Raw genomic sequence first — 24,085 nt, 5'->3', positions numbered from 1 at the left:
CCCCTTACAGTCTGTGTTTCTTTTACAAAATACGACTGCACAGGTTGTACTTCTTCACTGCAAGCCATAATTAACCGGAGGAACTCTTTGCCCCAGGATGTTGTGATGGGGTGCCTAAAGAACAGCAAACGGGAGGATTGCCATCTGGTCTGTAATGGTTTCCAAAAACACTCATATGAAACCGAAGAATTCTAATTTGCATTTGCATTTCTAAGGAATGAAACCTGGAGGTGGTACTTATTTCTGATAAACTAAAGCAGAGTAGGAGGGTATGATCCGTCTGTGTATACGCAAAGAGGAGATGCGTTATCTGCTGAAGTAAAGGCAACCGCATCCTTCTCTGTAGATGAGTGACATTTCTTTATCGCACAAAAGATTTGATCATGTATGCAGTGACCACAACCACATCGGAGCTGGTTACTACCACTCAGTGCCACAAGGGAATCCCCAGCCATTCGAAATAGCTATCGTCACGCTTGGGTCATGAAGCTTTTACGGGTTCATAGGGAGCAGGGCCGTGGCTCAGCGGCAGAGCGCCTGCTTTGCATGCCGAAGGTCCCGAGTCCAGTACCTGGCCCCTCCCGTTACAAGGATCAGGTGGCGGGTGACGTGAAAGACCTTCCTCGGAAATTCCGGAGCGCCATTGCCAGTCAAGAGTAGAGAGGACTGATCTTGATGGACTGACGGTCTGATTCACCATACGGCAGCTACTTTGCATGCACATAACCCAAGTTTCTACCCCAGGCACCTCCAGTTAAAAGATCATGCAGCAGGTGATATAAAAAACCTCCACCTGAGACCCCAGGGAGCCGCTGCTGGTCACAGCAGAATACATTGACCTTGGTAGACCAAGGCTGTGGTTCAGTATAAGGCTATTTCATGCATTCATGTTATACATGCAAAAATATTTATTTAGTTTTTCAAATATAACAGTAACAAACAAAACATTAACAGTGAAACTTGGTTTCCAACATTCATTTGTACCTTTTTATACATCAACGTCAGTTATGCTGTTAAGGTTAAGTTTCTGAGTTGGTTGCCTTATTCTAGATGGTGAGCAGTACATGAAAATAGTCTTTAGGTCTAAGTAGCTGTTTTGCACATTCATCTTTAGTTAAAAGATCTAGGATTGGGTACCAAAGCTCAATAAATTTCGACCTATAGTCAGGCATTTCAGATTGTTTAATATAGACAGTACGCTTAGCCAAAATAAACTGTTACCAAACTCTCAATGACCAATTTGAACTGGTAGGACTCCTTTGGTTTTTCCATGCTGCAGAGATTGCTGATTTAGCTGCAGCTAGCAAATGGGCTATCGAGATCTTTCTTATGTTCGGGATTGGAGTATCTCTGGCATACGACCGTGACTTATTTATTTACAGCTAGCTTTTCTTACTTATTTACAACTTGTTTTTCTTGCACAAACTGCAGGCAGGTTACAGAATAAAGATAATGTACTCCTACAGCATAAGACATCCAACAAACAACGTAATAATACAGAATTAAAAGGCCATGAGAACAACAAACAGCTTAAGGCAAGGTATATGATAAACAATGTAGTAAGCAGAATTACAAAAGTAGAAGAGAATGCAAATTAATACCTACAACGCTCATTGCAGTAGACCACAACTGTCTTCCATTATAGGGGAGACGGTTGCAGTTCTAACCCCTTCATTTAAATACCATTGTGAACAGGATTGTTTTACAAGACTGACCTTAAAAGATTAATAATAATTAAGTGACCTCAGGGTGCAGCCCAGTTATGGCGACCCTAGGACCATCAAGTTTTCAGGGAAAGATATAAGCAGAAGTGGCTTGCCGTTGCCTGCCTCTGCATCACAACCCCTGCCTTCCTTGGGGGGCTCCAATGTAAGTACTAACCAGTGCTCACTCTGCTTAGCTTCTGAGCTCTGACTGACTAATAGTCTGTTTGTACAGCACCTAAGGACCTCTGGCCATGCAGCACAAGACAATGAACATTTACAGAGCTGTCACATTCAGAGAGCAGAACTCCAAGGGGTCCACAGTCAGTGTTCCTTTCCTAAATTGCAAATGCATAGGTTGCAATTACCCGTGTCTTCTAACTGGGCTCCCAGTTACCCAACTGGAATTCAGAATTACCTGCCCCCAGCACCAATTTCCCACCCCCGAGGGATTGAGGAATGGAAATAAAAATGGCCTCTACATAGTGATGGTCTAGGAATTTCTCCTAGTTTCTAGGGTAAAGATCATAAAGACTAGGGGAGGCAGCCTAGGGTTTCACCTAGAAGTGACATCAACATCCTCCTCCTTAGGCACCGCCACCCAAATCTCCTGCTATTTGCCAAAGTGGTGTTGGAAACTCTACTTCTAACAATAAAAAGGATGGGGCTTCGGTCATGTGCACAGCTCTTCCTACCATCCTACAGCTATGAGAAGAAGAAAGTCATGGAAAAGAACCAAACCCATGCACATCGATTTGATCAGCAAATTTGATTAGGTTTTCATTTTACTCAGCAGCAAACCTGGTTTTTTTCCTTAGCCAAGAGAGTATCCATCCACCCACCCACTCACCCATCCAGCCATTTTTGCTTCACCCTCCTTCCAAGGAGCCCCAGATAGCATGCACAGCCCTCCCCCAACCCATTTAGTCTCTGTATGGTATGTCACATCCTCTGAGGCATGGTGGGTAAGGAGTGTGTTTACCTATCCTGCTTCCCAGGGCTTTTTTCCCGGGAAAAGAGGTGGAGGAACTCAGTGGGTTTCCCTCAGTGAAAATGGTCACATGGCTGGTGGCCCCGCCCCTTGATCTCCAGACAGAGGAGAGTTTAGATTGCCCTCTGTGCCGCAGCAATCTAAACTCCCCTCTGTCTGGAGATCAGGGGGCGGGGCCACCAGCCATGTGACCATTTTCAAGAGGTGCCGGAACTCCGTTCCACTGCGTTCCTGCTGAAAAAAAACCCTGCTGCTTCCAATTCACCCGTCTATCCTGCTCCGTAACCAACTCACAGGGGACTCTGGTAGCTTGCACAAAGGTCGTTTGACTGTGCTAACACACAGTGAGACAACAGCCTCAACACCAAAAGAAAAGACGCAAGTGAGGCTGCTCCTATGCAAACCTTGAGGGGTAAACAACATTGTTATTGAGGGCTCCCAGCTATACACTCATGTATATATCACATGGGAGGTTGAGGCTGAGAGAATTTAACTGACTCAAGGACACACAGTGAGCTACACGACTGAGATATCTGACCCCCCACCCCAGGTCTTAGTCCAGTGCTGACTACTATATCACACTGGCAGAAAGCCTTATCCACCCAGCCTGGCAACCATCTCTTAGGATTAAGAACACCACCCACCCCACTTCGACTTGGACTTCCTCAGTGGCTCACAACCTGATCCACTGCCAATCACGCACTCACACTCACCCGGAGGGCCTGCAGCTCTGGCAGGTCAGTGTAACAGCACAGAAGGATGTTGTTCGTCATGCTGAAGCTTTCGCGGACCCCCAGGTGATAGAACAGCGAGGGCTGGCACAGCCTGTTGCTCATCTCCACCACGACCACGTCTGCAAGGAAGCAGCAGAGAGAGCCTCAGATACAGTCCTCCTGGGAATTTCCCAAGATATCATCACTACAGTGCTTCAGTAAAACTCAGGAGACCCGGCCAGGTGGAGATCCCATTTCTGGGGAGATCATCCACAAGGAGATCCCAGCCAAGATCATCTTCGAGGATGATCAGTGCCTTGCGTTCCATGATGTTTCTCCACAAGCTCCAACCCATTTCCTAGTGATTTCCAAGAAGCCTATTGCTCAGATACCTCACGTGCAAGATTCTGATGAAGCACTTCTTGGGCACTTAATCATTGTGGGTAAGAAATGTGCTGCTGAATTGGGCCTGACCAAGGGATACCGAATGGTGGTCAAAGCAGGGCCAGACGATGGTCAGTCTGTCTACCATGTACACCTACATGTCCTTGGTGGTCGCCAAATGGGTTGGCCTCCTGGTTAAGATGTAGCTGGATAAAGAATTGTGCTGAATCCATCTCTTGAATATAGTCAACAAATGTTTGAAACGCCAACCACTACCAATGAGTTCATCCGTTTAACTTGTCTTAGGAAATACACAACTTTGGGTAAGCATAGTTCATTAAAGTCACGAGCATGTTGTTGGATCACGACTGTGCAAATTAACAAGGGATGTGCAAGTACCTTCTCTACCAGGAAAGGATTCAACACCGGAAGCTTTTGGGTGAAGAAAAAAAAGATAGCAAAAGAGGGTTATGACAAAACAGTTACAAAAATTATGCATGATTTGGAGAAGATGGACGGAGAGGCCTTTTTTCCTTTCTCTCTTGTAATGCAAGAAATTGGCAGTCGGTTAATGAAACTAATGGGGAGGAAATTCATGAGAAATGAAAGGATGAAATCCAGGCAACGTATGCTTCTTTGATGGAAATCAATGGACACACGAGATAGTGAAACCGTGAAAAATATATGAAAAAAAATATTTTCATGAAAAAAATATCCCCCGCCCCCCCGCCTGCAATAATCCAAGAAAATTGGAGGGAAATAATTACATTTCTTTATTTATAGTCATTGGACCAATCAAGTAACACAATTGCACTAAAAAGAAAATTCGAAGCATAGAATAGAACAAAATCTAAATGTATGCACTACTTCTTTCTTACTAAGCCTGAATTTAATTTACTGCTTTAACATAATTTGAGTCATTTGGAACTTAGCATATAAAATGGTACTGTTTGGCATATTTATGAAATGTAAAGTAAGAGTTACGCCACTCTAAGCCCACTGAAATCAATAGACTTAGTTTGCTGTAATTTTATACAGCTTTCTACATGCAAAATTGTAACTACATCCATTATTAGAGAGCAGGGACTGCAAACTGCCGTAACCTATGCTAATCTTAGCACACATATCTTAGTTTTGTGCATCTGGGAGCTAAGGGGGAAAAAAAGCTGAAAAGAAAAAACCCTGATTTTGTAGTTTTAAAATGTATTATTCGTACAGGAGCAGTTTCATACAGTCATGGTATGGCTAGCAGCATATTTGGATATTGCATTAAACTTTATAACAATGAAAATACTGATATCTTTAACAGTGTATTAGTATATATTTATAAGCAAATTAACAGTGAACAATGCACATACTTTTGAAAATATGTTGCATAGTCTATAACATTCAAAGGAACGATCATTCTCTAATGCTGTTTTTCTGACATAAAAACCTTCATACTATGCAACCCAAGAGTAATATCTTGTATTAAAAAGCATTTTGCTCAATCCAAAGAAGAAATATTTTTCCTGTGCTTCCCTCGCTCCCCATTCACACACACATCTAATTTTTAATTTTTCCCCCTGCAGGCCTTCTATAATGATGGCTACTAGCTGGGAAGTCTTTCAAAGGAGATTAGACTGAGAAATGAAGGAGATATCCATCAAAGGCTATTAGGGCAGGTCTAACCAAATCTTCTACATTTATGGACAGTACACCTTAATACATCTAGCTGGCCAGATGTGGAAATAGGCTGTTGGGTCAGATGAACATTTGTAGTAGGGTTGCCAGTCCCCCCGCTAGGGGCAGGGGATCCCTCGCTTCCACCCTCTACCCCTGCCCCCGCTAACCTGGCCGGCGGTGGAGGCATGGGTCTCCTGGGCGTGCTCCCGGGCACGTAGCACGCTCTCGGGTGGCAGGGCGCGCTCCTGCGGGCCCGAATCGTCCCGGATCAGGCCGCTGCCAAGCGGGGGAGTGTTCTCCTGCTCAGCAGCGGCCCATTCCAGGCCATTTCGGGCTCAATACGGGCCATTTCGGGCCTGAATTGGCCTGGATTAGGGTGCTGCGCTCCACAGCAGCCGTTCCAGGCCTGAATTGGCCTGGATTGGGCCACTGCAGAGCGGGGGAGTGGCCTAATCCAGCAGGTCTCCTTCACTGTTATGGTACAACAGAGATGGTGAATCTCTCTGCATTTCTACAGCTCCTCCGATCTTCTAGTGTTTTTAAAAATTCTTCGTTGGGCAACCTATAATCAAGTTGCCAAGCAGTGCTCCGCAAGATGCAGTTTTATAAAAGCCAGAGAAATGCACCATTTAAATGTGGAATATCTCCATCTTCTACAGCTCCTGGAATCAAAGCGTTGCTTACAAATGAAACTTTGGTGGAACACTTTTGTCGCATTTTAATTTTTAAAAACTGGGCACATAAAATCTACCCAACTTCCCGCCTGTCATCTAGTTTGTTGGGATCATCTCATACTGACAAGGCAATTGTACCAAACTGGCTCAGTAGGTGCAAAACTACGGTTTAATTTAAGTAACCGTAATTAATGTGATTTCCTGAATGCAATGCTCTTCATTTTTATAATATGGATTTATTGTATGCATTATTCATTCTTAATAGTGCATTCTCCAATTTTGTAGTTTTTATTACATTGTTGTGTACTCGTTATTGCACTGTTCATATTCATTCTGGTTTTTATTATTGCTTGTATGAACGTTCTGTTGCATTGTTTTTAAATCATGTAATCCTAAACGGCTTTAAATCCCCAAATGCAGATTATAAATAAAGTAAACCAATAAACCCGTAACAATGGTTAGTGTCTATCAAGACAGAATCTGAAGCTTGGATCTGAAAATGTTTTATCAATCAGTTAGTCTTAATTATGATTTCACAAGAAGTATTAACTTATTTCATTTATACATCACTTTTCTCGCCAAAGGAGACCAAAACGACTTTCAACATTCTCTTATCTTCCATTTTATCCTCACAACAATCCTGCAAGGTAGGTTACGCTGAGAGGGTATGACTGGACCAAGGGTGCCTACCTAGCAACCTTCCACGGCACAGTGAGGATTCAAACTTGGGACTCCCAGATCCTAGTTTGACACTCTAACCACTACATCACACTGACAGGGTGGGTGCCCTGACTTAATCTTCGTTTGTTCTCCGGGGATACTCCCCTTACAAAGAGATGATAATGAAACCAGCATTTGTCAAGATAAACCAGGCTATGAGTAAACATCTGTGAGATGTTGTGCAAACTAGTCAGGATTAAAACAATTCAGATTTTTGTATGCCTGAACTGACTCTCTATTTCTCCTCATCTTGCAGTAAGAAAGCAGATTGTGTGTTGCTTGGGATTTAGCACTTAAGGTAGTAAATATGCCCTGGCCGTGCCCACTTTCTCTGTGCAATGCGATTCCACAAGTCAGTTCCTGATTTAGTGCAAGATGTACTTTTCCTTGATATCTGAATAGGCAATTGATGGTGTGCACTTCCCCCTTCCAAACCAGAACGGCAAGCCAGCTTCAAATGTTGGCAAGTAAATGAGCACAGCGCTACATATCTGCAGCAACAGAGACATTTGCAAGCCACCCAGTGCTTGGAGCAAGCTGGGTAACCTTTGCAGAGAGGGAAATTCCAGGCATTTAAACCATAGCAAAAGCCCATGCTTGCCTGATTCTCTTCCTTCCCTGAAAACTATTTATCATCCTGGTTAATCCAGCTGACTTCGCCTAGTTGATTCCAAAGGCAAGGTTTGGGATTTTCCCATTACAGCATTTCCTCTGCTCCTTTTCTTAAAATATACAAATAGCATATGCAACCTAATTGGTCCGAGCACCCTTAGTGCTTCTATCTTGTTCAAAAAGTGAACTTTTATTGCATTTCCTGAGAGTCCTTGCACAAAACTTTCAATTAAACATGAACGATCTTGTTGGAAAAACCATCTCCAAAACTGATTAAGCATGGACAGGACAAGTATCAAGGAAGGGTGTGGGTGAACGCGACAAACATGGTCCAGTGGTTACAGCAGCACTCCCCCCGGCCCGCCCCGTTCAGACATCTGGATTTTCTGATCTCTCAGAGTTTGCCATTTAATTTGTGCCCATCCCACTCCTGAAATAAACCCACTTGGTACTCCAGGAGTCTAGATAAAGAGCACTCGGAATGTGCTAGGTTCTGCACTAAGAATTATTATTATTTTCCAGTTACCACTAAGCCTCTTCAACACTGCACTTGCAGACACAATGAAATCTCTCCCGGTGCCTCCTGCCTATCATGGCCATTAGGCCTTTCTGTTTTTATCTTCATAACCTCAAATATAAATATCTGCCTATCAACTACATGCATCTGACAAAGCAGACCTCATGCATAAATGCCTACGTTGGAATAAAAAAGATTATAAAGCCCTAAGACTCCTACTAATTCCTGTAGCAACGGACTCACACAGCTACAGCAACAGATCCAGAAGAGTTAGCTGTGTTAGTTTGTAGTTGCAAAATACTAAAGAGTCCAGTAGCACCTTTAAGACTAATCAACTTTATTGTAGCATAAGCTTTTGAGAACCACAGCTCTCTTCATAAGATGTATCTGACGAAGAGAGCTGTGGTTCTCAAAAGCTTATGCTACAATACAGTTGGTTAGTCTGAAAGGTGCTACTGGACCCTTTACTATTTTGCAGCTACAGCAATGGAACTGCGTACACTAAAAAAAAATCTCTTCTTTATTTGTTGTTTATGGTATTATTTTATGCTACAACAGCCTGGCCTGTATGGCTTTTAAAATACACACACACACATACATATACATGTATATGTGTGTGTGTATGTATATGTATGTATATATACAAGAACAAGAGTGGGCAACCTTTTTGGCCTTAGTGAGCACATGCACATGCACACACACATACAAATCACATCTACTTGCGAAGATGCTGATGTGCCAGCATAAAGGGGAGGGCACCTGGTGGCCGTGTTTACTCTGACACACTGAGAGCAAGGTGAGCCACAGTGCTGCTGCCAGCTCCTCAGGGGCTCACCACAATTCTGGAAGAGAACCAGCCCTGCTGCCAAGTAAAATGCTCTGGTATGCAGCTGTAGGAGCCTCGTGGCGCAGAGTGGTAAGCGGCAATACTGCAGCCCAAGCTCTGCTCACGACCTGAGTTCGATCCTGGCATCAGCTGGGTTCAGGTAGCTGGCTCAAGGTTGACTCAACCTTCCATTCTTCCGAGGTCGGTAAAACGAGTACCCAGTTTCCTGGGGGAAAAGTGTAGATGACTGGGGAAGGCAATGGCAAACCACCCCGTAACAAAAGTCTGCCAAAAAAACGATGTGATGCGACGTCCCCCCATGGGTCAGTAATGACTCAGTGCTTGCAGAGGGGACTACCTTTACCTTTATGCAGCTGTAGGGCACACATGCCAAGCGCTCCTACTCCCCGCAATGAATATCTTCATTGGCCTATACTGCCATATTTTTTGCTTATTTCCTTCATTTATACCCTAACTTCCCCCCCCCACCCCATGGGGACCCACAATGGCTTGTGCCATTCTCCCCTTTGTTCTCACAACCATCCCATGAGTGTGTGATGCTGAGAGTGTGTGACTGGCCCAAGGTTACCCAGAGAGCTTCCACAGCAGAGTGGGGATTCGAACTTGAGTCTTGCAGATCCTAGACACACTCACCACTACACCAGAAGCTGCTGCAGGTGAAACATCAGGTTATGTATCGACTGACTTTACAGCAGTAAAAGAGTCGTTCCCCTCCCACCTCCTGCCTTCTCACTGTCCTTGCCCAAAGGGGGAATCTGCATGTATGTGTGAGAGACAGAGTTGGCCCCACTTGCTGTACAGGACAACATGCCACCGCTCAAGCTCTGCCTTCCTTTTTCCTGCCTGTGGGTGGAGGCAGAAATAGGAGCTGTGTGTGTTTGCGGTGTGTGTGTGTATTGTCTCACACACCCCTCCTCCTGGCCAGCTAACACTCTGTAGCCCAGGAGTTTCTGGTCTATGTGTGGAATAAGAAGGCAGGGGCATTGGCTAGATTTTTTACCACAGTCTAAAAAGGGAAAGACCTTTATTCACTAAAGTACACTCTCAGTTCACTACTCAAGTCCAGTAGCACCTTAAAGACCAACAAGATTCCCAGGGTCAAATCTTTCTTCATCAGATACAAAGCGAGCTTTGACCTTTGAAAGCTTCTACCCTGGAAAATCCTGTTGGTCTTGAAGGAGCCAGCTTCAGCTGGCAGCAGCACTGTGGCTCACCTTGCTCTCAGTGTGTCAGAGTAAAGTCAGTGTGTCAGGCCACCAGGTGCCCTACTGGACTCGAACCTTGCTCTTCTACTGCAGACGAACACAGCAACCCACTGAAACTCTTACTTTACTAGAGTACAAGCCATTGGGAAACTATACCAAAACACTACAGTGTATTACAGAACTAAGAAAGAAAATAAAACATACGAGACTATCTAAGCTGTATAGTCACTGGTGTTATCTTGGCATTGCCTTACCTGGAATGAATGTAAACCTGCTAGAACCTTGACAACGAGAGGCTGGCAGGTCAAGAGAGACTTCACCCCATTTGCTCCTCTGTTCCCAGACCTTGACTTGCATGCTCAGATCCTTTGCCCCTTCCAGTACTAGCTGGGAAGGTTAAACTAATAAGAGCCAAGCTACAAGTGACGCCTGACACAGGTTGGACGCTTGTCAGCTTCCCTCAAGTTTTGATGGGAAATGTAGGCATCCTGGTTTTACAGCTTGGCTCTCCATTACAGCTGCAAGACCAGGATGCCTACATTTCCCATCAAAACTTGAGGGAAGCTGACAGGTGTCTAACCTGTGTCAGGCGTCACTTATAGCTTAGCTCTACTCAAATCATGTAACCTATCATGTAACTGCAAGTGTCTCCTCACTTGTACCATTTCTCCAGTCAACTTAAGGCACACCTTCCAAAACTTTTATGACTCCACTCACAACATCCAAATAGCCATCTGTCATGCCTCTTCCTGGTAGGTGGGCAGGCGATCACCCCACCGTGCCCATTTAACTCCATAAAGGAGTCCACTCCTCTCAGCCGGCAAACTGAGATAGAATAGTTCCATTCCCAGAGGAAAAAAAATGTTTTATCTAAGATCAGGTCTTTCCTCCGTATTAATTAAGGGATCCTGAATCTCTCGATCACGATTGCCTCAACATGTAGTGACAGGCACGCGCTTAGATGGTTTTATTTATTTATGTACCAGTTTGGTGCAGCGGTTAGAGGGTTCGACTAGGACAGGTATCGCCACCTTGTTGACTCTGTGGGCACTGTTGGAGTTTTGAGAATGAGATGTGGGTGTCACCACAAAATGGTTGCCATGGGGCAGGAATGGGGCCAATTGTAAAATATTGGAAGGTTCTACAAAATGTTGGGAGATTCCAAGTCAAACATCCTCCTACACTGAAGACAGCCATTTCTGAATGGGTGCTGCCTGCATATACCGGAGATGCCTTCTGGGCTGATGAACCACACCCCAGCTCCAGCGAGGTGGAGAAAAGCCAGGGCTGGCTCTTTGCTTTGGGGAAGAAGGGAGAGCCAGAAAACACACTGGCAGACACAATGGTGCCCTTGGGCACCATGTTGGAGTCACTATACTAGGATCTGGGAGACCCAGGTTCGAACTTCCCACTCTATCGTGAAAGCTCACTGGGTGACTTTGGGCCATTCACTTTCTCGCAACCTGATCTACCTCACAAGGTTGTTGTTGAGAGGATAAAATGGTGGAGGGGAGAACAATCTTGTAAGCTGCTTCGGGTCTTCACTGGGGAGAAAAAGGTTATAAATAAAATAAATATATTTCTATTCTGCTTTCCCTTGTTGCTCACAGCAGTTTCCAATAAAACAAGCAAATTATATCCTGCCCCCATTTTTGTAAGTGGATGTTTTAGCTCCTTTTCCTAGGACAAGAGGTCTTTGTCCCGAGAACATTTAAAAAGTGTAGGTTGAAATAAGTTTAGGTAAGACAGGTTTAGAAATGGCTAAATGGAACCTGCATTTCAGTAGCAATGTACCTCTAAATATCCAATGCTAAGGGACAACAACATGGAAGACTCGGGTCTCTGTGTCCTTACTTCTGGGCTTTCCAGCGCCATCTGGCGGGCTACTGTGGGGAAAAAACAGTGTTGGACTAGATCGACTAGTGGTCTGATCCTTAGATGGTGCATTAGGATGCATGCGTGTGCATTTATATATGCATGTGCATTAGGGTCAGGCTGTATTTGTCCCCTCCCTAGTTAATTTCTACAGCAAAGAGACTGAAACCGGCAAAAATGACAAATATTGTACATTAACTGAATTTTTGAAGTGCGTCTCACCCCCCCCTCCCAAAAAAAAAACAGGCGGGGAGAGGGAAATGCAACAAACTGGGATTGACCCAGGTAAACAGGAACTTTGGGAGTCTATGAAGTGGCACAGAGCAGCTTGGCAAATTGTTCACCAATTTCTGACCTGCCCTACTTGTCAGACAAGCAACTAATTAGAAGGATGTTTGCTCACTCCTTGTAATCACCATAGTAATTACTCTGTTCATTTTTTAGCCACAGTGCAAATTCTTTCTTCTCTTTTCCTGCAAAGAATGGTAACCCATACTTATCTGGCAGCAGATGCATTGTGATCTGTGATATGGATGCCCTGTACAGCTAATCTACTTGGGTGGTGTGGAAGGAGTCCGAAAACATCCCTTTTCTAGTCAATTTCAAAGGATGCTCTGAATAGCCCCTAGATCAGGCATCTGCCACTCAGCGTGGAACCAAATAGGGCTCTTTTTAAAAAATGAAATCTGTAAGTTAATGTCTCGGGGTGGGGGGAGAGGTAGGTCAGATGCTAGAAGAAGCAGCAGTCCACACTGATTTCACCCGAGTGCAGGGTGGCACCTGCAAGAAACCCTGTTCAGATGAGTGAAACCTCCTATATTCATGAGGCAAGGAATTTCACAGGACAGCAGCCATCATCAAAATGGCTTCATTCCTAGGAGATGACAGTCTGGGTGATCATGGCTGTGGAATGCAAAAAAGCATTTCTCCAGAAGATCTTAATTTCTCAGAATCTGGAGGGAAGTATCTCAGATACTATTTAGGACAATGAGTGTCATCCTGTGCAGAATTACAGGGTCTGCCTATCATAGTCAACAGGCTCGGAAGCATGCAATTCATCTTAAGATAGGGCTGTAAAAGTCAGAACTGAATTCAGCCCCCAAACCAATTGACAAGACCATAAAGAATGTTTTCAAACTAGCTCATCTTCGATATTTTTCGCATCCCCAGTCATCTACCAACAACCCCCGAACTTCAGCAAGCAGATTGCAGAGGACTGTAGGGCACATCTTTGTGCATGTGAGGCATGTGTGAACCTGGAACACATTCTCAAGTGCCCTTCAGTGGCTGCACACTGCAAGGGAGCATGGAGTAAAAGTAAGCCATCTCTGCACACAAGGATAAACTAACATAAATCTCATGTTCAAAATGGAAACACTCAGAAACAAGCAGGGGAGCAATTTAAATTCCTGGGATATTCAAAAGTTGCAGCAGAAACGTTTCAGAAGCTGCCAGGTTGGATTTCATAGAAAGATTTGCTACTGCCATACTTGGTCTCAACAGGGATTTGGGGTGGTTGTTTCACAACAAAAGGAAATTGTTCCTCCTTACAGGTTTACATGCGCTCTTCAAATTCAGCCTCCTTTGTCAATTCATCAGCCTTCGGGAGTATTCCACACCCACTCTGAGTGGAGGGCTGTGACTGGATTTTGTTTTCAGCTCTGTTCTGCAATGTAATGTGACTCAACACACTGTGTCCTGAGAATCTGGGCCTTTTGGCTTTTCTTTGTAATGATTTCCCACCCCTTCTGCTGTTAATAACTTTTGGGTATAAACATCTCTGTTAAATGATTCTAACACTTGGCAATGCTTAGGCCACAATAAACCTGGTTCCCAGGGCTTTTTTTCTGGGAAAAGAGATGGTGGAACTCAGTGGCAAAATCAAAAAGAGTCCAGTAGCACCTTTAAGACTAACCAATTTTATTGTAGCATAAGCTTTCGAGAATCATATTCTCTTCGTCAGGGGGAGTCCAGTGGCACCTGGCGTGGGCTTTCGAGGACCACGGTCCTCTTTGTCAGATGCATCTGGCGGGGAGGACTGTGGTTATCGAGGGCTTGTGCTGCAGGGCTGCTGAACTCTTTTTGATTTTGCTACTACAGACTAACACGGCAAACTCCTTTGAATCTTTACACAAGCAAACTGATCCCCACACCAAAAGGAGCTGTCTGCATCTCCGTATCAAAGGAGTTGTTTACATCCCCCTTCTCCTCCTTCCCCCCTTCCCCCCCCCCTCTCCTCCTCTATATTTGGCCAGTTTCCTTCTGCCCTCCATGCATCTGACGAAGAGAACGTGATTCTCGAAAGCTTATGCTACAATAAAATTGGTTAGTCTTAAAGGTGCTACTGGACTCTTTTTGATTTTGCTACTACAGACTAACACGGCTAACTCCTCTGGAACTCAGTGGGTTGCCCTTGGAGAAAATGGTCACATGGCTGATGGCCCCACCCCCCTGGTCTCCAGACAGAGGGGAGTTTAGATTGCCCTCTGCGCCGCTCAGCGGCACAGAGGGCAATCTCAACTCCCCTCTGTCTGAAGATCAGGGGGCGGGGCCACCAGCCATGTGACCATTTTCAAGAGGTTCCGGAACTCCGTTCCACTGCATTCCTGCTGGAAAAAAGCCCTGCTGGTCACACATCAAAAGATTCTGTGGTTTCAGCTAATACAAATACCCCCCTGGAATGTGTCTTCTTGTAGAGGCACTCTGGTAAGGTTCTGACTTCTGAGTAACTCCAGGTATCCCTAAAACACAGTCTGCAAAACATTGAAACAGGTAGTGTTCACACACCTGATTTCTCCCCTACAGGCTCTGTAGTAAAGAAATGATGAAAAAATGAAGCTATTTTTATCCCTTTCTTCCTTCAAGGACCTCAGAGCAGCGTGCACAGTTCTTCCTTCCTCATTCGATCCTCACAACAACCCTGTGAGGTTGGTTAGGCTTTATTGCAAAGTGGAGATTTGAACTCAGGACTCCAGGATCCCAGGCCAACACTTTAACCACTAGGAAGCACTACATTTCTTATCATTGAAAAAGTGTTTATTGCAAAGCACAAGTAGGAGCACAAATAAATTTTACCATTAAGGAAGCTTTTCAGTGGTGGGACCACCAAGATACATTCCTCTGTCTATATGATACAGTCGGATTTCCCAACATGAGGACTAGCACTTTATAACATCAGCCTAAAGCACAGTTCAAATCACCAGACAAAGAGCTCTGTGTTTCTCAGAAGTGTGCACAATGTTGCATCAACGGAACGTGGGCCAATAAAAATAAGCATGCATTTTGCAATCATTTAGTCACCACAGCCCAAGTGCCATTTGTAGCTAGAAGCAACAACATTGTTGGAACTTGCCAGGAAACACCTGGCCATAAGGAAAGAACATCAAGGCAAAACTCTGAGTGGGCTGCTGTGTTTCCTTCTAGCTTTTTAAATAGCCACACAACAGGTACAAAGTCATCAGGGGATGCTCGCCACCAGCGGCAGACCGGCCAATTAGCTTACAGGGAAAGTTTCTGGTGGGCCGCTACTCTGCATGGCCACTGGAGGATAGGAACAAGCCAAGCCCCAGTAGCTCCATCCGTGCTGCTGCAGCAGCAATGGCAACCACCATCATTTCAGCAGTTGCCCCCCAACCTGGTTGATGGCAAAGCAGGAGACAGCAGGGGCTTGCCCATCAGTGCAGCTTACTGGCCCCTGCAGTGCTGGCCTGTCTTGCTCTCCGCTCATTTTAACTGCCCTGCTTTTCACCTGACAGAGTCACAGCACAGGGGGCTGTCTGTCGTCTTGGCACAGGAGCCTCGTTGAACCCCAAACCTGACAACCTGGAATGGCACCAAACACGCTGGGCAGCAGTGGACAAAAGTCACAGTGTGGAGCCATTTCAGAGAAAAATCAGAAGCGGAGTCCAGTGTCATCTTAGAGACCAAAAACAAATTCTGGGTATAAGCTTTCGAGAGTCAAACTTCCATTCTCCAGATACCAACATTTTATGCCAGAATGTTTTCGGTAATCCGAGCTCACTTCAACAAGTGCACAGGAGCAAGCGTCCGTACGAGATGTTTTTAGGCTTAAAGTTACAAGCAGCAGAGGTCTGCTTAATTTTTACACAGAATCATAGCGTTGGTGTCTCTAGGGTCATCTAGTCCAACCCCCTCTATGTCTACAGCATTCCCCTGATCCAGCAAGGTAGTAACTTTCTCAAAAAAAGAGATAAGGTTAGTCTGACATGACTTATTCTTGAGAAATCACAGCACTGGCTGATGATTTGTTCTAAAACTTTTGCAGGTATCCCCCCCCCCCCGCCGCTCCCGTCTTTCTGTTGCTTGGAACTTTTCAGTATCAATAGACGTCCTATGGAGGTACGCTCCCGGGCGTCTGCTGAAGTGAGCTGCAATTCACGAGAACTGGCGCCGGAGAAAAGCGCTCCGTCTCCGCGGCGCCACCACCGGGCTCCTGTCCTGCTCGGCGGCTTCCCACCCAGCCCGCTGCGGCGGGGACTCACCTGCATTATAAAAACTGTCCAGGGCGCCCATGTCGCCCAGGCCCACGGTGCCGAAGGGCAGCACCGTCAGCTGGGCGGCCGGGATCTCCCTGCAGGCTTCTTCCAAGCACCGGAGCGGGAGCGGCTCGGCCTGATCCTCGGTGAAGACGAAGACGACGCTCAAGGCGCGGCTCCGGCCGCTGCCCCCGCGGCTGCCGGGGCTGCCTGCCGAGAAGGGCTTGCTGGGCGTGAGGGCAATGGCCAAGGGGTCCTGCCAGAGGCTGCCCGCGCCGCCCGGCTTGCAGCCGCCCCCTTCCATGCTCCCCAGCGTAGTTCAGGACGCGCCTTCGCAAAAGCCGCCCATTGCAAAAGCGAGGAGCCGGGCGATGCCAGAGCTTGGGTCGGCGGTGCGCTTTTTGACTCTCTTTCCGAACCCGGATTATTTGTTGCAACTCCTAAATTTGGTCAATTTCCAGTCCCACGTGGGCTTCCCAAGCGCCGCCCCGCAAAAAGTTCCTCGGCGAGTTCCAGTGTTGCAAAGCTCTCTTCCGGTGCCCTTTTCTACGAAAAACCCCGGCGAAGGCGCCGCAGCAACGCCCACGGCCTGGAGCGGTCCTGGGAGAGGCTCCAGCTGGAGTGGCAAGCGCGCCTCCTCTGCCCTCTTTCCTGTTGGCGACGGCTTCGGCATTGTGCAAGAGGCTGGCCCTCGTGACGTCCGCTGCTCGCACGCCCTTGCACGCTGCAGGATGAACACAACACATGCCGCGAACTCGGGCAGTCCTTTCTCTAGCGACTACGCGGCTCCACGGGCGGAGAGAGGAGCGCACAACTTTCCGTGCTTGCTCCAGGAGACGACCCCGTGCACGTATTAAACACACACGCAAATTACGGAGGAAAGCTACGCTGCAGCCGTTCTCGCTGATGAGCTAGCTTTCTACATGAAAGGAGATTGGTTTAGAGTTTTTTTATTTCATACTGTGCCGCAGACCAGGAAAACTCTTGTTTCTGCAGGATGTTTGAACTGGTTAAAAAGCAAGAAGAGAAGTTGTGGGTCTCATGTGCTTGCTGTCCAATGCAAGAGACTGCTTTCCTGTCCCCAGTGGGTGGGAACTTTTTTGCAACTGGTTGGTGAGGGCCACCTTCTCCCATACGAAACCCCCTTCTGTTACAGTCTTCTGATTCACACACGTAAGGTAGGAATGCATTGGCAAAATGGACTGCACTACTGGACGGGGGGGGGGGGGGAGATGATATTTTGGAATGCGCTTGCTATGATACAGTTCCCTTCAAATAGAAAACCAGCACAGCAGGCCAAGAGGGGGGGGGAGACCTTTTCTCCCTTCTCTACTAGTTTTCTATTTACAAAGACGCTTTTAAAAATGCTTTTAAAAAAGAACTCCAGTTAAAAGTATCAAATAGACTGTGATGGGAAATCTCTGATACTCTGGAGAGCTTCTGCCTGCAAGAAAAGGCAGTACTTACCTTTTTATAGATCAGTAGTCTAATAGGCCTTCGGTGGTAGAAAGTGCTGTCAAGTCCTGGCTAATTTATGGTAATCCGCTGCTGGGGTTTTCAAGGCAAGAGACTAATGGGGTGGTTTGCCATTACCTGCCTCTGCAACCCTGGTCTTTGGAGGTCTCCCAATTATTAACGAATGCTGACCCTGCTTTGCTTCCAAGATCTGACAATGGCCACTTCTATATGTTACCAATTTTTCTGGTTTTCCCTGTCCCAAAGCTGCATCTTCCCAATCCACTTTGAGAACTCACCTTTCACATGCATCGGCCTCATGCATGTTTTGTGGGTGTCGCAAAAAGAAAAGATTCCAAAACAGAAAACGCATTCTTTATCTGCGCCTCGTCACAAATGACGTTGGCGCGTTCCCACCCAACTTTCTTTTTTTCACTTTTAGCGCATGTGGGATTGCGCTATACCATTGCCCTGTCTTTCAGCTTCTGTAGAAACTGCCCATGCGTAGTACTCTGTTCTCTACTGTTGATTTCCCACTCAAAGTTTTAAATGTAAAAGTGTTTAATATGCAAACAGTAGAGTAATGGGATCGTGCGATTCCATATTTAAAATAAATTCAGAAATGGCATTCCGTTCTCAGTGTTGTTCCCAAACTGATAATCCAGTTGCTGAGTGATCCAATGTAGCAAGCTCTGCAGGATGATTCCCTTAGTATATCGTAATAGCACAAGGCCAGTTAAAAAAAGTTTAAAGGGGGGGGGGATTATATGATCGTGCATGGGAGCTAGACACATGTGTAATGTTTAAAGGAGGGGTAATGGCGAGAGGAGGGGTTGGAGATTTATGGGAGGGCTCTTCTGAAGCACAAAAAAGCATCCGCGTGCTTTAGAACGGTAAGATAATCGCACGGAAAATCCGCATCAAAAATAAACACAGACCAAAACAGGTCTCACAAAAACCCTTAACAACCAGGATCATCATGACCTGCTCGCGCATGGGAAACGATGACATGTGTAATGAGTGAGATAACCTGCCAGAGTTCTGTTGGCATGGCAAGCTGTCCCATTAAGGATGTGTGGAAGCAGCCAATACCAGGCTCATCTTGGGTCAGGCCTTTGATGATTTATAAATATTGGGCCTTTGATATGCTGACCTCTCTTGCATCTCTTCCTATCTACAATATGAGAGTCATTATATTGGCCTATCTTACAAGATTGCTGTACGGCCTTCTACGAATGTATAAAAAGCACTGTGAACTGCTTTTGTTGCCAAAGGACATCTGTTTCCAGGAGACTAGCCTGAGATTGCCAAGAGACTTTTTGCAAGTGATCTAGTTTGGTTTTGTTCAGGCATTTCTTGTTTTGGTGCATAATTGTTGAGCTAGGAAGAAAGCTTCAAAAGTAGGGAATAACTTCACCCCTTACATGCCTCCCTGGGTTTTTTGGGCATTGGTTTGGGCCGCAACATCAAGTACTGTCATTATTGGATAAGAAGTGAAAGGCGCTGACCAATTAGTCTGAGAATGACTGAACCCATTGATGTTCAAGGTTGTGTTGGGGTGGGGATTTGAATGAGGGGGTCTCTAGCCTGAATCTGAGACTCTGACCTCTGCTCCATAGTTGGGTAGTTTTGGGTTTAGGATCACAGTCTAGCAAGGTGTATGAGTGTGTCAGTTCCTCAGCAAAGATTTAATTCAGGGTTCCCCAACGTGGCGCCTCTGGGCACCACAGTGCCTGCCAGTACTTCCCCTGGCACCTGCTCAGTTTTTCAGAAACTGGTTGGAGCCATAGTAAGTTAGGGCTTGTTCTGTCAGCCCTCATTCAAACAAAAGGGTTTTCCATGGCAGCAATGGTGAGTGCCAGGGCACCGGGCTATATTAAGACCCTAGGTTTTAGGCATTATTACTTTTGGAGGTCCTACTGCACATCATATCAAACATAGTAAAATGATCCCACATCCCACATTAGATAACCATCGTTTGTCAAAAAAAATTGAAAGGATTTTTATCGTTTTGCTTTTGAAGTTAACATAATTTGATTTTTAATGTTTTTTTTTAATTTTGAGTTTCATTAAGAATAAGTTATTCATTTTATATTCTTGTGATGTAAAGTTTATTCTACTTATATGTAACTGTAAGAGTGGAGTTGAATTGCAGTTGACTTGACATAACGTTATGTTTTGTAGACATTTAATTAAACATTAATTTTGATTTTGCAGTGTTCTTTGAATATTTTGGAGCCAATATGTTTTCAGGTCTCAAAGATTTGTAAAGCTCATAGGCCCTGCGTACAGTACCTATAGTGTCTAATGGATAAAACGGGCTAGCTTGGGCACTGAGGCACTAGTCTCTGTGTGGTTCCCCCTTCAGGCTTCCCTTCTTTTTATTTCTCCTTCTCTTTCTCCCTCCTCCTGGGCTTACATTCTTTCTTTTATCCCCCAATCTTTTTTCCTCCCCCCCCCCAGGCCTTCAGTTCTGTTTATTCCATGTTTGTGATTCTTTTCAAAGTGAGGAGGAAGGTATTGAATTTGGCTCTGCCTCCTATGGCCACCATTTTGAGATGCTGCTCACCACCTCTTAAAATTCCAGAGGTGCCCTCAGGCTCATAAAGTTTGGGGAACCCTGATATAACTCGAGGATAGCCAGTAAGTGATCTCAGTAAATGTGCCAGTCTAGCTCAGGTGCTTATTTACTGCAGGCTTATGTTCAAATAGTTGAAACTCCCCACAAGCACTGTAAGAGAATCTACTCCTTTAGAACCTTGCATCCCCTTGCTCTTCAAGTTGGGTTGCCAATCTTTAGGTGAGGCCTGGAGATCTGCTGGAATTACATCTGAAATCCAGATGACCAAAATTAGTTCCTCTACAGAAAATGGGTGCTTTGGAGGGTGGACTCTGTGGCATCCCATTCCCTCTGAGCCAGGGTGGATTTGATTTAAATCAAACTGATTTAAATCACTAGTCATTAAGGCTTGATTTAAATCATAATTTTCTACATAAAGACTAATTCTTGCTGGTATAACTTTAATATGCAAGTAGATGCCTGCCTTACCGATAGGTAAAGGAACTTCATTAAAGTATTCCCAAACTGAGTCTCTTTTACGGCCTGCTGCCATTATAGGTTTTTTCCTCCAAGGAAAGAATGTGATAAACCTCAGGTCATACACACAAAAGATCCAAAGACTTGTGCAGTATTGTGCTCAAAAAGTTTCACTTTCATTTTGTACTGCTTGCCCCTCCCTCCTCACACAGTCTCTTCTTGTGCAGATCTATTCCACTCCAAACAATCAGAAAAATATGGTTTCTATTCACTGAACTTCTTGAAACTTAGCACTGGAGGGGTTGATTCTGTCTTCATAGGTTTGTAGAACAATAGGATTAAGGTCTTTTTCTCAACTCTGTTCATGTTATAACATTTTTGCTGTGAAGAAGAGGCATGTGATCTCTGCTGAGCTGACACAAATATATTTTCCTCAAAAAGCATTTTATTTTAAAAAATCCGATTTAAATAAAAAAAAATCCGATTTAAATAAAAAAAATCCGATTTTTTTAATTTTTTTAAAAAAAAATCATTGATTTTTATCCACCCTGCTCTGAGCTCTCTCCTCTCCCCAGACTCCACCCTCCCTAAGGTTGCCTGGTCTCCTAGGCAACCAGTGTGTGTTGGGGGGTGGTACTCACCATAGCTCCCCCTGCCTCTGTGCACTGATGTTACTTCTGGCACTCCTGTGGCCAGTGTGATGATGTCATTTCAGGAAGTGATGTCGTTGAGTCTGCGCCACACATGTGCCTGGGTTGCCAGCCAATGGCGAGCAATCACCAGGTGGCTTGCCTGCACAGGGGCAAACCACTGGAAGCTTGCCTGCTACTGGTAGGCACTGGGGAACCCTAGCTTCACCCCCAAATCTCCAGGAAGATGGTGATGGAGATGGTGATCCTACCTTCAAGGCTGGGTTGATGGCACAGTGCATAGTATCATGAGAGGCCACAACAAGGATAATAGGTGCAACTCACTTTCTCCGGCTCGAGATCTGCGTCAAGTTATGTGTGAGCCAAAAGGGAGTCAGAGCGGGATAAAGATCACAGTATTGGACTAGCAGTGGATACCCAGACCCCGGCTGCTGTGACATTCATTGAGTGACCCTGTTGCCTCTCTCTCTCTCTCTCTCAACCTACCCTACCTCACAGGGTTGTTATAGAGGAGGTGAGAACTATACGTGGTGCCCTGAGCCTCTTGAAGGAATGGCAGGATAACGGGTTGCCTCCCCCTGTTATTTGGTGCTTTCAGAAATCATTAAGGAGAGGATAGCTGGTGGGTCTAAAGGGGCATCAGGCACATTTGTGTGGGGTAAATACCCCAGCAGCCTTGATTGCTAAATGGAACCTTCTCAGAGCACCAGGAACAGTACATGGCAGAACCTTTGCACTGCCAAGCTGCCAGCACACCTGGCTAGCTCCACCTACCACAACGTGCCACCTTGTTACACTGTAGGGAGAAGGAGGGTTGTCTCCACCCAATAAGCAGACCAGGGACAGATCAGTGGATTTCCCAGATCAAAACGGGGGCTGTGTGTTCTCTGTCTCTGTGTGTTCCTGCACTCTGTACCCACCTAACCTTGAACCACTGGGGGCAAAAAGGTCAGCAGACAAGGACACCAATACACATCTCCCTCTTCCCCTCGTGCGTTGCTCACTGTCACGTTTTAGACGGAACGGCATGAAGGAGCTGTCGTCTTTGGGCCCTGTCTGGGGGCTTCCCAGAGGACGGCCACTGGGGGAATAGGATGCTCGACTAGGTGGCTCTTTGTTACGATCCGGGCAGGCACTTCTGATATTTACTAGTTTAAAAAAACATTTGGCAAGAGGTCCTCCGCTGCAGTCAAAATAAGGAAGTGTCTCCCGGCCGCTTACAGACAACCACATTTTTGCGGCAGAAGCTTTTGTGACCCATTTGGTCAGAGGCATGAAGACACGCCCTGGAAACATGGTGTGACTGCAGTCCTGAAATGCTCGTGGAAATTAAGATCCTCGTAATTATTATAAAGGAAGACCCTTGCAGTCCTGGGTTAGGCACTTGGAATGGAGACTGTTTTTTCTGCCAGAGGATTTGGTTGGTTGTTTTTGGATTCATCAGCCGTCTGAAATCCAAGGCTAACGGAAGGGAGGAGAGCGTTGGCATACTGAGCTTGTGTACCTCTGCTGTGCCAAGAGCTCTCTAAGCCCCAGGGCTTTTTTTCAGCAGGAACACGGTGGAATGGAGTTCCGGAACCTCTTGAAAATGGTCACATGGCTGGTGGCCCCGCCCCCTGATCTCCAGGCAGAGGGGAGTTTAGATTGCCCTCTGTGCCGCTGGAGCGGCACGGAGGGCAATCTCAACTCCTCTCTGTCCGGAGATCGGGGGCGGGGCCACCAGCCATGTGACCATTTTCTCGGAGGGCAACCCACTGAATTCCACCACCTCTTTTCCCAGAAAAAAAGCCTTGCTAAGCCCCATTCCAAGTCTTGGATCCAGGCTTCCCTTCTAATTTTCTCAAGAAGACCTGAGAACATTAAAAAAAAATGTGCATGGCATTTCAAACAACGACTTTGTGAGGCAGGCCTATCAGCGGATCCATCTCTCTTTCAAGAGGTGTCTGATTGAGTATTTCCACTTCATTACTGGTAGCTGATGAGATCAAGCAACCAAATTAATGCATTTTTAGAAGAGGTCAGACTGGAATACTCTACATTTCAAATATTTCAGGAGTCCTCTGTGGAAGAACCAGTTTCAATATTTACAAATGCCTAATTACTTTCACTTATTGCATGTAAATGTGGGGTAGGGTTGCCAACTCCATGTTGTGAAATTCCTGGAGATTTGGGGGTGGAGCTTAGGGAAGTTGGAGTTTGGGGAAGGGGGATGGGATGCCAGAGAGTTCACCCTCCAAAGCAGCCATTTTCTTCAAGGTAAATAATTTGGAGATCAGTTGTAATTCCAGATCTCCAGGCCCCACTTGGATGTTATGAACCCATGGAGAAAAATGGATTTGGGTTTTTTTTCGACAGGTTTAAGCTGATTTGCCTCTTTTCCCTTCTTCCTTATGAACCCTGGGAACTGTTTTGTGAAGAACTGTTGGTTTGAGAGTCTTTGGTGATAAATTCGCAGTACTCATAGATTACCATTGCATTTCTAGGCAAGATGCTCAAGTATGTAGTGGCGATGCAACTTGAGGCTGTCTAGAATGAGACAAA

At 45.7% G+C, this 24,085-nt stretch overlaps 1 protein-coding gene across 1 annotated transcript in view; it reads right to left on the bottom strand.

Moving 5' to 3' along the window:
- MAP3K6 (mitogen-activated protein kinase kinase kinase 6) overlaps positions 1–17,040 on the bottom strand; it is a 68,715-nt gene extending 51,675 nt beyond the window's left edge. The window contains exons 1-2 of the mRNA XM_054998829.1: positions 16,409–17,040; positions 3,408–3,547 (exon numbers count right to left, since the gene is read on the bottom strand). Of these exons, the coding sequence (XP_054854804.1) occupies positions 3,408–3,547; positions 16,409–16,706 (438 nt within the window). The 5' untranslated portion in view covers positions 16,707–17,040. The remainder of the gene's footprint in view (positions 1–3,407; positions 3,548–16,408) is intronic.
- Positions 17,041–24,085: the final 7,045 nt, after the last annotated feature.

The sequence above is a fragment of the Eublepharis macularius genome, chromosome 15 (genome assembly GCF_028583425.1).
Source record: "Eublepharis macularius isolate TG4126 chromosome 15, MPM_Emac_v1.0, whole genome shotgun sequence".
Lineage (NCBI taxonomy): Eukaryota > Metazoa > Chordata > Lepidosauria > Squamata > Eublepharidae > Eublepharis > Eublepharis macularius.
This window is presented reverse-complemented; position numbering and strand designations above follow the sequence as displayed.